At 37.7% G+C, this 12,276-nt stretch overlaps 1 protein-coding gene across 1 annotated transcript in view; it reads left to right on the forward strand.

Moving 5' to 3' along the window:
* The window catches only part of LOC104585994 (uncharacterized), a 28,986-nt gene that overhangs the window by 7,622 nt on the left and 9,088 nt on the right, over window positions 1-12,276 (forward strand). The window contains exons 7-8 of the mRNA XM_010243066.3: window positions 6,136-6,191; window positions 12,069-12,134. Of these exons, the coding sequence (XP_010241368.1) occupies window positions 6,136-6,191; window positions 12,069-12,134 (122 nt within the window). The remainder of the gene's footprint in view (window positions 1-6,135; window positions 6,192-12,068; window positions 12,135-12,276) is intronic.

The following is a 12,276-nucleotide window of genomic DNA, read 5'->3' on the forward strand; positions in this document are numbered from 1 at the left end:
TTGGGAATGTTCTGGAATACCAAAATGAGTTCAAGAAGCTTGCTACCCGCGTCCATGGCTGTCTTGAAAAGGCTCTAGTCAGATGCTTCATTGGGGGACTGCGGGATGACATTAGGTTGGAGGTTAAGGCCTGGCAACCAGCAATAGTAATGGCAGCTGCAGGTCTTGCCCACATCCATGAAGAGTAATTGAACTGCCTGAAGAAGGTTCCTAAGAACTTGGCCCCACTTTTACCTACCCTGGTCAAGAAACCCGAACCATTCCAACCCAAACCAATTGGACCTGGACTGAAGCCTACTCTACTATTCAAAAGGTTAAGTTGGGCTGAGATTCAAGCCCGATGCAATAAGTGGTTGTGATACAATTGTGACGAAAAATTTGCACTAGGCCACTAATGCAAGACACAACAAGTGTTTTTTTTTTTTTTTTCTGATAATTGTCACAACAGGTGTTTCTTCTTCAAGCCGAGGATGAGGACGACACTAAGCCGGTTCCTGATGAGGGTCAAATGCAGCAAAGGCCATTGAGTTGGTCCAATTGGACCACCCTAAAATCTCTCTCCATGCCTTAACTGGGCAAGCCTCCCCGTATACCATGTAGCTCAAGGGACAGGTTAGGGGCTGGATTTTGACAATTTTGGTGGATAGTGGGAGAGTTCAATGAATCTTGTTACCCAAGCAACTCGCTTTAGCAGTTCAGCTGGTGAAACCATTCAGGGTGCATGTGGCTAATGGATGTCATCTTTCATGTGAAGGGTTGTGTAAGGGAAACTAAATGAAGGTGCAAGGAGAAGAATTAGTGATGGACCTCTATCTCTTAGGGTTTAGTGGGGCCAATATAGTGTTCGGGTCCCAATGGTTAAGTCAATTGAGCTAGGTCATATGTAATTGGGACCAAATGACTATGGAATTCACCCTTGGGGGCTGAAGTTACACGTTGAAGGGTATCTCCCACCTAGGCCCACAAGTCAAAAGTTACGGGCCCATGCTGAAGTCATGTCAAGTTGAAGGCAACCCAATTATCATGCATCTGGCCTTGGGCCGAAACGCCCAATCGGCCTTGAGTTGACTATTACAATGGTTGAGTTACCCAATAGTGAACACTAACGGACTATATAGATATCCCCACTTCCAGAAGATTGAGATAGAGAGGATAGTGAAGGAGATGCTCGACAAAAGGCAAATACAGTCCAGTACCAGCCCATACTTAGGCCCAATGCTTCTTGTGAAGGAGGATGGGTCTTGGAGATTTTGTGTTGACTATAGGGCCCGGAAAAAAACAGTCAAGGACTGATTCCCAGTTCCTATTATTGATGAGCTACTAGATGAATTGAGAGCAACCACAATCTTCTCCAAGCTAGATTTGAGGTCAAGTTATCATCAAATATTAGTACACCCTGAAGATGTGCACAAAATTGCCTTTTACACACATGAAGGGCACTATGAGTTTTTGGTTGTGCCCTTTGAACTTTCAAATGCTCCATCAACCTTTTTATTATTAAAATAATATTATATTGAGAGGTTTTATCGAAAGTCATTATGCATTGTACTTCAACTATTAATAAAATGATATATTAATATATTTCTTTTTAAGAAATCAATATTTATGATTCATCGTCGCAGGTATTGCTAAATAAATATATAATTTATATATTTATAATATTGTAATTGAATAAGATATTTGTCGAATCGAATCATGTTATATCCGAATTCGATTCGACTAACTAATCGGTATGAAAAACATATTCGAATTCGATCGTTCATTCAATTCGAATTATCCGAATTTGATTCGTTTAGTTCGAATCTCGAATTTGAATTCAAATTTTCGAATACCATTTACAAGCCTACATAGAACTATTGTCATAGCATATACAGGTCATCACCGACCTACAAAGCATCACAGGGATCAACCGATCCCACAAAAAGGAAAGAATAGGTGCTGATCACCTCACATCAGTTAAGTGAACCTACTACAAGTTCTGTCCTGGCACACGACCAGAAAAAAATAAAAGAGATTGAGTGAACCTACTTTTGGAATCAGTCTGATACTGTACTTTGGATCTTTAGTAAAACAAACAACAGCTGGTGAAGAGAGAAGACAGAGAAAAGAAGGCTTGCTCGATTTCCTTTCAGATCTAATAATCTCACTCCAATACCATATTGTCCAGAAGAGGAGAAGAAGAAGAGAAGGAAGAGAGAAGAGAAGAGAGAAAAATAAGATTTGAGAGCCAAAAAGTCAAGTTGGCGGTGCCAACTTTTGATATTTATATTAGGGCGACATAAACAAATAAAAAGAAAGGGAAAAAATACAATAGTACCCTTGCGGTACTAATCTAAATATACTAATAGAATTTGAACAAACCCTTTATCCCTGTCTTTAGTTTTGTATGGTCTCAAATTCCCTTTTAATCTTATGTCTGTTAGTAAGCTGACCAAGTCTCTTAATTGCTCTATCACCTTTTACCATTATTCTTATGTTTTTCAGGATTTCAAGATGGGGATGAAGATTGGTGGAGGGCATGAAGCTGGTGGATTGTATTATCTTGATGGTGGTGGTGGTTCATCAATAGCTCTTCAGACATCTCTTTCTCCTCTTTAGTGGCACTATAGACTTGGTCATCCATCGCTTAAAGCACTGAAGTTGCTTGTTCCTTCATTGAGTCGTCTTTCTGTTTTGGATTGTGAGTCATGTCAATTGGGGAAACATCATCGTGTTCCCTTTGGTCCTAGCCTCCTAGGGTTGATAATTGTATGTCGAGTCATTTTTCTTAGTTTATTCAGATATTTGGGTCCAAATAAAATAGTGTCATACAATGGTTACAAATACTTTGTTATTTTTGTTTAGGGATGAAAATGGATTGGATCAGATGCAAATTAAGGTATATTCGAATATGATCCGACACTGTTCATGTCGGATCCGATCCGATCGGATCAGATAGGACTCCATTTGAATTTGAATCCTATCGGTAAGTTGGATCTTCGGATCTGATCTGATCCGACTTGTTTTCTTTAAAAATTAATAAATTATTAAAATAAAAATAAAATATACTAACTTAAATAAAGTAAAAACAAAAAAATGCAAGTATTTTTTAATTATTTTCATCACATATATACATGTTTTTATAAAAAAATAAATAATATAACAAATTTATAAAAATATATTTATAAATAAATAAATAACATATATATATGTATTATATATATTTATATTTATAAATATATATCGGATAGGATAAGGGGGTGATCTGAATTCAACCAAATAGGATCATCTCGGATTGGATTAGATCATCCATTTGCACCCCTATTTTTGATGATGATTATTCAAGGATGATGTGGATTTACCTTTTGAAAGAAAGGAGTGAATTATTTTTCATTTTCCAAAAATTTTATGCTGAAATTACTCAATGGCTGATGGGTTAGCTAAGCAAGGGGTGGTTAAGGATTCTTTGTTTTGGGCACATTTTTAGTATTTTATTGTAATTTTGGTGTTGGGGAGTTAAGATAGTTTACCTCCCCATTTTCTATAATTAATTTTCACAAGTATTATTCATTAAATAAAGATTTCTGTTATCAATCAAAAAACAATTATGCTGAAATTTGCAACCAATTTGGTATACACATTAAGATTCTTTGTTCTAATAATGGCCAAGAATACTTTTATACACTGCTTTAGGAGTATTTGGAACATGGCACTACTTACCTTTTGAAAGAAATGAGCGAGTTATTTTCCATTTTCCAAAAATTTTATGCTGAAATTTGCAACCAATTTGGTGTACACATTAAGATTTTTTGTTCTGATAATGGCCCAGAATACTTCTATACACCGCTTCAGGAGTATTTGGAACATGGCATTACCCATCGGACTTCATGTACCTACACCCCACAACAAAAAGGGGTGGCTAAGAGAAAGAATCACCATCTTTTGGAAACTGCTCGGTCCCTTTTGCACCATATGAATGTACCCAAATGTTTTTGGAGTGATGTGCTTACATCTTGTTTCCTCATTAATCGGATGCCCACACCCATCCTTGAAGGTCATTCTCCTTTCACCACTTTGTTTCCTACCTTGTCCCCATTTCCTCTTATTCCCATGGTTTTTGGGTGCATATGTTTTGTCCACAATCTTGGACTTGAAATGGACAAATTAGATACACGATCCACTAAGTGTATCTTTCTTAGCTATCTTGGACCTAGAAAGGGTATAAGTGTTATAACCCCAGTTCCTTGATATTACTTTCTTTGAGTCTTCCGCTTTTTTTTTTTCCATCACTACTCAACTCTCCAAACCCATAGGTGTTTCAGCATCACTTTTGTTAATATTCATTCATTAAGTTACATTACAAGTATGCCCTTAAGTGGGCAGCCAGCTAAGCAAGAACTTAAAGTAAGCTTATAAAAAGAAGTAACAAGCCTACAAAGACAGGCCCATTAACAAACAAATAAATAACATACTACAAAAAAAAATAAAAGAATAGATATTAGGGCCCATTCGGCTCAGTCTCTCTATAGAACCAAATACCAAGTTAAGTAGTGATGTGGGTGAGGAGTTTGAAGATCCTGGAAGGTACAGGTGGTTGGTGGGTAAACTAAACTACCTAACCATTACTCGGCCAGATATTTCATTTGCCATTAGTGTGGTAAGTTAGTTTATGCAGAATCCTCGGGTTTCACATTGGGATGCAGTTCTAAGGATTGTAAGGTATTTGAAGGTAGCTCCTAATCGTGGTTTGTTATACAAGAGTGGAGGAAATCTTGAAATAGAGGGGTACATTGATGCTGATTGGGCTGGTTCTGTATCAGGCAGAAGGTCCACTACAGGTTATTGTACCTTTTATGGGGGTAATTTGGTGACATGGAAGAGTAAGAAATAGACAGTGGTGGCAAGAAGCAATGTAGAAACTGAATACAGAGCCATGGCACATACAACTTGTGAACTAGTGTGGTTGAGAAATCTTCTACATGAGATGGGGTACTCGATTGACACTCTGATGAAGCTTTATTGTGTCAACCAAGCTGCAATCCATATCTCTTCTAATCCAGTTTTTCATGAGCAAACAAAACATATAGAAGTTGACTGTCACTTTGTGAGAGAAAATGTGCTTAGTGGAGTGATAGATACTGCATATGTTAACACAGGAAGTCAATGGGTAAACTTGTTCACCAAAGGGTTGAGTTGGGGAAGAGTAGACTATATATATAACAAGTTGGGACTATATGATATATACTCACCAGCTTGAGGGGGAGTGTTAGCGTCGATTGTATAGGGGTAGTTTAGTCCTTTTATTTATGCTTGGTATGAGGGGTAATGTTAAGTGATGACGTGTCCCATACTTAAGTAGGGTCATAACAGACTTTTTGTTTTATTATAGAAAACTATAAATATAACCTGGCCGACTAGAGAGTAGATTTTGCTCTCTAGTTCGAATCAGTTTCTTCTTCTCCTCTCTTCTCTTCTTTTCTTCTTCTCCCTTCTATCTCCTCTAACCTGCTTCTAATACTATTTCTAACAGAATTGAAGTGCAGGTCTGAACTTTATCAGGCAGTAATCTAACATAAACCTGTTGGGTAGGGTTCTTATTAACGTAATCTGGTTGGTTGAGGTAAGAGTTTCAACAGCCAATAAAAAGTTCTTACAAGGTTTTATTCCCCTCCATCCACCTTGTGAAGGGACATGACAGAGTAGAACAGGAAAGTCTGTGATAAAGCATAATTGTCACATGCAACATAAAAAAAGGAAAACGTTAAACTCCAGTTATCCCAGATTAATATAATTGGTTCTTCCATATTTCTGTGTGATACTTAGGGTGTTATCTTTCCATTGGCAAGCACTGGATTCATGAAATCTAGAGAACCATTTCTGAACATTTTCTTCAATATGATTTTTCTCTTTCAATGTGTGATGACCCCTTTAATTATCATTAACATCATTATATTAATTGATTTGCGTGTCCAGTGTATGCATCAATAAACATATCTATTCTTTTCATTTTTTATGGACATCTCCTTTTTGCCATTTATTTTATACTCATCATACTATTTACTATTTTTTTTCCTCTGAGAAGGTAATAGTAATTTTTCATTAATAGAAAAAAATAACTAAATGCTGATGGATTTGTGCGTGATATATTAATTGCAGTGGAACGATTTTCCCTTGGAGTGAGAAATCCAACAGCTTTTCTGGCAGGGGCACTGGTTAGTGATTCTCATTTATGTTGAAGGCAATTCATTGCTGACATAACTATGCAGTCTTCTTATTCTGATTTTTAACCATCAAGATCATCTTACCTGACTTTGCAAGTTTCTGCTTTCATATATTTTCTGACCCATTCTCTGTACCATTTATGTTTGAAATTTCTCTAGCTGCTTTTTTCTCTGAAAAGAATGGCAACTTCTTCAAGAATACTTGCATTTGCTATCTTTTTGGACCAGGTCTCAATCCATGCACAATATGCTCATAGGATGCAGACCATTTCTTCCTTTATTTTAACCGGTTGAATGTAGATAGGTATAAGGCTTACTTTATTTTTTGTGTATAATGTAAGCTCAAACAGAAGTATAGTTTGAGACTTTGAATAAGCATATAGATAATACTCTAAATTTGGATGGATATGTACTTTCCAAGCCATCTAATGATATATAATATAATGATGTAAATGGTTGTTTGGCATGTCACCTGTTACAAGTTTTTTTTTTTTTTTGATGAATAATAATAAGTTTATTGATTTAGAAGCAAATTAGAGTGAGTTCATACATCATCCCAGTGAGAGGCGCAAGCTGCAGCCCCTCCTTGAAACTTACAAGTAAACTAGGAAAGAAAAACAAGAATCACAACTGAGCCCAAAATAATTCTTCCCTATTTACCCCTTGCTTAGCTAACACATCTGACAAGGTATTTGCTGATCTCCCCACCCACTGTACAGTGACCAACATATTCCTTGTCAACCAACCCACCACCACTTTGGAATCCCCCTCGATTATTAGTTGTACCCCCAGCTGGTTTGCAAATTGGATCCCTTGTACAGCAGCTAAAAGTTCTGCCCTGATGGAATTCCCAATTCCCAAAGGACCTGAGTAGAGCAAAAAAATCTCTCCCTTCTCATTTCTCAAAGCACCCCCCACTCCGGATAATCCTAGATTACCCATGCTGCTTCCATCAAAGTTCAACTTAATTGAGCCTTTGGGTGGAGGAAACCAGCTTGTAATTGATTTGGCCTTTAAAGATGAACACCTTGCTACTACTGACCAATTTCTCCAAATGTCATTAAAGGAGAATTGATGAAAGATTTCCAAGGTCTTCAGCCAATGTATTGCCCTGTTTAACACATAGTCTTTCAAATCTTGGCTGTTCCTTTCCTTATCTTGAAAAATTCTGAGATTCCTCTCTTCCCAAAGAGTCCAAGTCAAGGCAGCACGAGCACATCTCCACATAATTCTCCCTATTTTCGTAGGCATGTCACCTGTTACAAGTTGAAGGGGCTAGAAGAGCTAGGGGCAGATCGAAAAGGACTCGGATGGAAGTAATAAGAAATGATTTAAACTCCCATAATTTAGCAATAGATATAGTACTAAACAGAACAGAATGATGAAATAGGATTCATATAGCTGTCTATCTGACCCCATATTGTTGGGACAAGGCTTTGATGATGATGATGATATCAATGGTTCTTTGACATTTTTACAAATGCTTAATTAATAAGTGATTAGGGAGCAAGGTGCTCCATAGAACCAGAAAATACATAGGATATGCATTACCAGGCTATCGGGCTCCTCAAATACAATGCAGTGCTAATAAGAAAACAGTTCAAAACCATCCAGATCACTCAATTCCCCCAGTATGGATTTGCATCGGCAACTATGGTACCCTGATATCTATACATGATTATGTCTTGGACATGATATATATAACGTAGGATACTGCATGGATCAGAAAAGGATACTACACAAAAACTTTGTTGAAGTATGTGCCTTGTGCTGTTGTGCCTTGTGCTGTTGTGCATCAAGCTCTAGGAACTCCCTAGTGCTTTTGTTGCATCAGGATTCAGGCTCTAGATGCATTGTAGGTGGACAATTGCTTTAAATTGGTTCCAGTGGTTTTAGTATTGGTTCTTTATTTGGAAACTGTATAGTTTTGAGGGAGGATTTCTTCTAGTTCTTGTATTTCACTGGCCTCCTTTTTTGTGTAGAGGTTTTTGTATAACCAGGTCCAGGAAAAAGTTTTTTTTTTTTCCTGGTGCAGACTCCTTTCTCCTCTTCTCTTTGCTTTGTTTCTTTATTTTTTTTCTCTCTTTTCCTCAATCTCTTCTTCCTTTATATACAACTTTTATGATTTATCTTTAAGATATGCTTATTTATTAATAAAAAAGATTTATGGTCTTTCATCTAGTAACTCTTCCAATTCCAAGCTTTCAACTTGTACAATAGTAAATGATTATGTGGATGTGCATGCTTTTGCTGCCTCATGAGGATTTGGGAGGAGAGGATTTTTTTTTTTTGATAAGTGACTTAACAAATTTTATTGATAAAACAACAATATATATAATCAGTACCAGGATACAAGCATCCCTTATATATATAGAGGTGCAAGGTGCACCCTCACGGCCTCACCCAAAAAATTCAAACACAAAGACTAAGCTACAACCGAGCCAAATACAAATGCTCCTTATTAATCCCTTGCTTGGCCGATGTATTTGTCATCCCATTAATCTATCTTCTAATCCATTGTATCTTCAAGGTCATGGTGCTGGTTAGCCATTTGAACATCTTCGTTTCATCTCTATAAAGCCCATATGACAATCTGCGGTTTCTCTAACCATCCCACCACCAACTTCTTGACTTGGATGCCTGATGGATTCCCCCACTCCCATTGGTCCCAGAAACAAAGAAGCAACATTACCATTTTTATCTCTGCATACTCCCCCTGATAGACTTGGATTGTCATGGCTACTCCCATCAAAGTTCAATATGATGTATTCTAAAGTGGGAGGTGACCAAGTCAAATTTACCAGTTTCTTTTTAGAGGAACATTTTTTTTTGATAGATAATGATAATTTTATTAATTAGAATAAAAACACAGTATTCATCTTACAACTCCCCACAAAGAGGCGCGAGGTGCAGCCTCCAAGCTACATCATAAAGCTTACAATTGAGCCCAAAAGAGCTGATTCCTATGTACTCCTTGTTTGGCTAGGAAATCTGCCAGCCCATTTGCTGATCTTCTTTTCCATTGAACCTTGACTGAGATATTTGATGTTAGCCACTTAAATCTTCTCAAAGCCCCCCTGTAAGGCCAGGCTGCCATCTCTGGTTCTTTTAGCCATCCAATAACCAATTTGGAGTCACTTCAATCATTAAATGCTCCACTGCCAACTCTTTTGCAATTTCTGCTCCTTGTATCACAGCTTGGAGTTCTGCATTGACTGAATCTCCCATCCCTATAGGACCAGAAAATAGAGCTACAATCGGGCCCTCGGCATTTCTAAAGATTCCCCCTATTCTAGATGGCCCCAGGTTGCCCAAACTACTGCCATCAAAATTTAATTTAATGAAGCCTACATCAGGAGGCTTTGAGTCCACCAAAGACTTGCTTCCGACTGCAGAACTTTTGGCTAGTTGTTCCCAATTCCTACTTATATCATCAAAAGAGTAGGATGAGAATAGGTCCAAGGATTTTACCCAGCTTATGGCCCTACATAAAATACTTTCTAACACACGTCTGATTCCTCTCCTTGTCATTAAAGACTCTAGCTTTCGTTCCTCCCACACAGTCCACACCAAAGCAGCTCTAGCACACCTCCACAAAACTCTTCCTCTTCTCTTTGGCCACCTGAAAGTTGTAGGGTCAAAAAGATTGCAAATCTGCTCCGGTTCTGTCCACCTGCACCCAAAAAGATCAAAAAGATTTTCCCAAAGGCCTACAACAAAAGGGCAAGTGATTAGTCTATGGTAGAAACTTTCTTCATTTGCTTTGCATAGGGTACACCAGTTAGGAGAGATACAAAAACTTTCTTTTTTGCAAAACATCCAAAGTGTTGATTTTTCCAAGGGAGACTTCCCAACAAAGGGCTCCCACTTTTGGAGGGACAGGTTTGGACCAAACTTCCTTGTTATGAAAAGGTTGAGGCAGTGGAGAGGAGCACAAGGAAGCAAAGAAAGAAGCACAATAAAAGGATCCCGAGGGCAAAGGCTTCCAAATACAGGTATCTAGAGAAGGGTCCAAGCAAACAGGATCAATAGTTTTAGAGGAACATTTTACCACCTCACTCCAATTCCTCCAAATATCATTAAAGGAAATTGTGAGAAAATGTCCATTGTTTTAAACCATTGTATTGCGCTAGTCATAACACATTCCTTCACTGCCTCCCTGCTTCTTTCCTTCTCAATAAAAACTCTTGCATTCCTTTCTTTCCAAATGGTCCATAATATTGTTGCCCTTTGTACATCTCTTATGTACACCTCCTTTTTCTGAATATAAGTTATCTTTCTCATAAAAAAAGGCTTGCCCTTGTACATCTTCATATAATTCTTCCTCTTCTCTTAGGCCATGAGAACGTGGTCAGATCAAACAACATGTTTATCTTCATTGGCAAATTCACCTGCTCCCAAACAGAGAGAAACCACTCCCAAATGCCTGCAACAAATGGAGAGAAGAGTGATACTTATTTGGCCTTTACGGAGAATGCACCAGTTTGGGGATATAAAAAGAAAAGGTCTTCTTCTTTGCAAATTATCCTAGAATTCCTTTCAGTCTGGGAGGAGAGGAGTTGTGGATTTTTTTAGGAACCGCACCATTTAGTTGAAGATATTATATTTTCTGTTTTGGAAACAGCTTCTCTGTATGTGCAGGGGTAAGGCTGTGTACATCTGTCCCTCCTCAGACCCCACATTGGTGGGAGCCTTCATGCCCTCAATTATGAAGTCTGAATGGGACAACTAGGGGTTGTGCACTAAAGAGGAGGACAAAGTAGAAGCTAGCTAGGGCAGCCTCTCCAGGTTCAGGGTTAGTTAAATCCATTATCCATCCAACGTTCTGAATATCAGATTGGATCGCTGAATCATTCAGATTTCAGATTGCATCACAAGCCCATCACAAGCCCATTGGTCTTTTGAGCATCTATGAATGCCAAATGGCAAATGCAGCCTTAATCATGGTGTGTAATGGGCCAAAAACCAAATAGTTCTGGAATGCATTGGACCAAGTTGCATTGATAAACCGACCAATTAAACCGATAAACCAACCCTTCATGTTTGGGTCGGTTTTGCTTCTTGGTCGGTCGGTTTTGGTTTGCTGCTTTAGTAACCCGACCAGGTCGAGTCAGTTGAACAAAATGTCTTAAGCCGACCCAACCTGACCCGTTAACACCCCTAGGAGCAAGTGGAAGACCAAGAAAATGTGGGCTGAACTGAAGTGGTAAGATATGATTACAATGTGAAACAGAACATGACACTCTCAATTCATGTTAACAGATTTCAAATAGTTGGGATTAAGGTCGAGTTGAATTGAGGCATACAAACCTCATCCATTTAATCATGTTTTTTTTTTTATTTTTTTTATGATTATCTCTTGTTGCATTTGTACTGGTGTGAAACCTCACTGTATAAGTAAAACAACATAATATGACATTTATGATGACCATCAATATTGCTTTACAAATAAAAAAGGGTATGTTGCAAGCTCCATTGAGCTTACAAATAAAAAAGGGTATGCTTGTAAGCTCCATCATAATATGACATTTATGACATTTATGATGACCATCAATATTGCTTTGCATCATCATAATATGACATTTATGATGACCATCAATATTGCTTTACAAATAAAAAAGGGTGTGTTTGTAAGCTCCATTGAGCTTGTTCATGGTTAACTAGATTTCCTAACCTTGAGCATCATTTGTAATTGATGATTGGTACAGTTTTTATGTTCTGGGATGCACATTGATAATTCTTTACATGAAGGTTTACCTGTGTACTTTGCACTATTACACTCTGTTATGCAACTGAAACTACTAGTTACATTTATTGATGGTTTATGCCAGCAATCCTCATGGTTATCATATGTCTATCTCAAAGCAGGGAATATCTCCAGACTGTTTTTTTGCCGGTGTATGTTGTGGTGGCTTGGTTACTCTTCCCATCCAGGTTAATCGAGTTTTATAACTTGAAAATCAGAAATTATATTTTTTAGTGCTTCATCCTAGATGTTAAATCCTTAAAATATGTAGATAGTATTATAATGCTATTCTGTTCTGAATATGATTTATATGCTTTTTTGTCCCACTGG

This window comes from Nelumbo nucifera, chromosome 1 (assembly GCF_055504915.1).
Source record: "Nelumbo nucifera cultivar China Antique chromosome 1, China Antique-T2T, whole genome shotgun sequence".
Classification (NCBI taxonomy): Eukaryota; Viridiplantae; Streptophyta; class Magnoliopsida; order Proteales; family Nelumbonaceae; genus Nelumbo; species Nelumbo nucifera.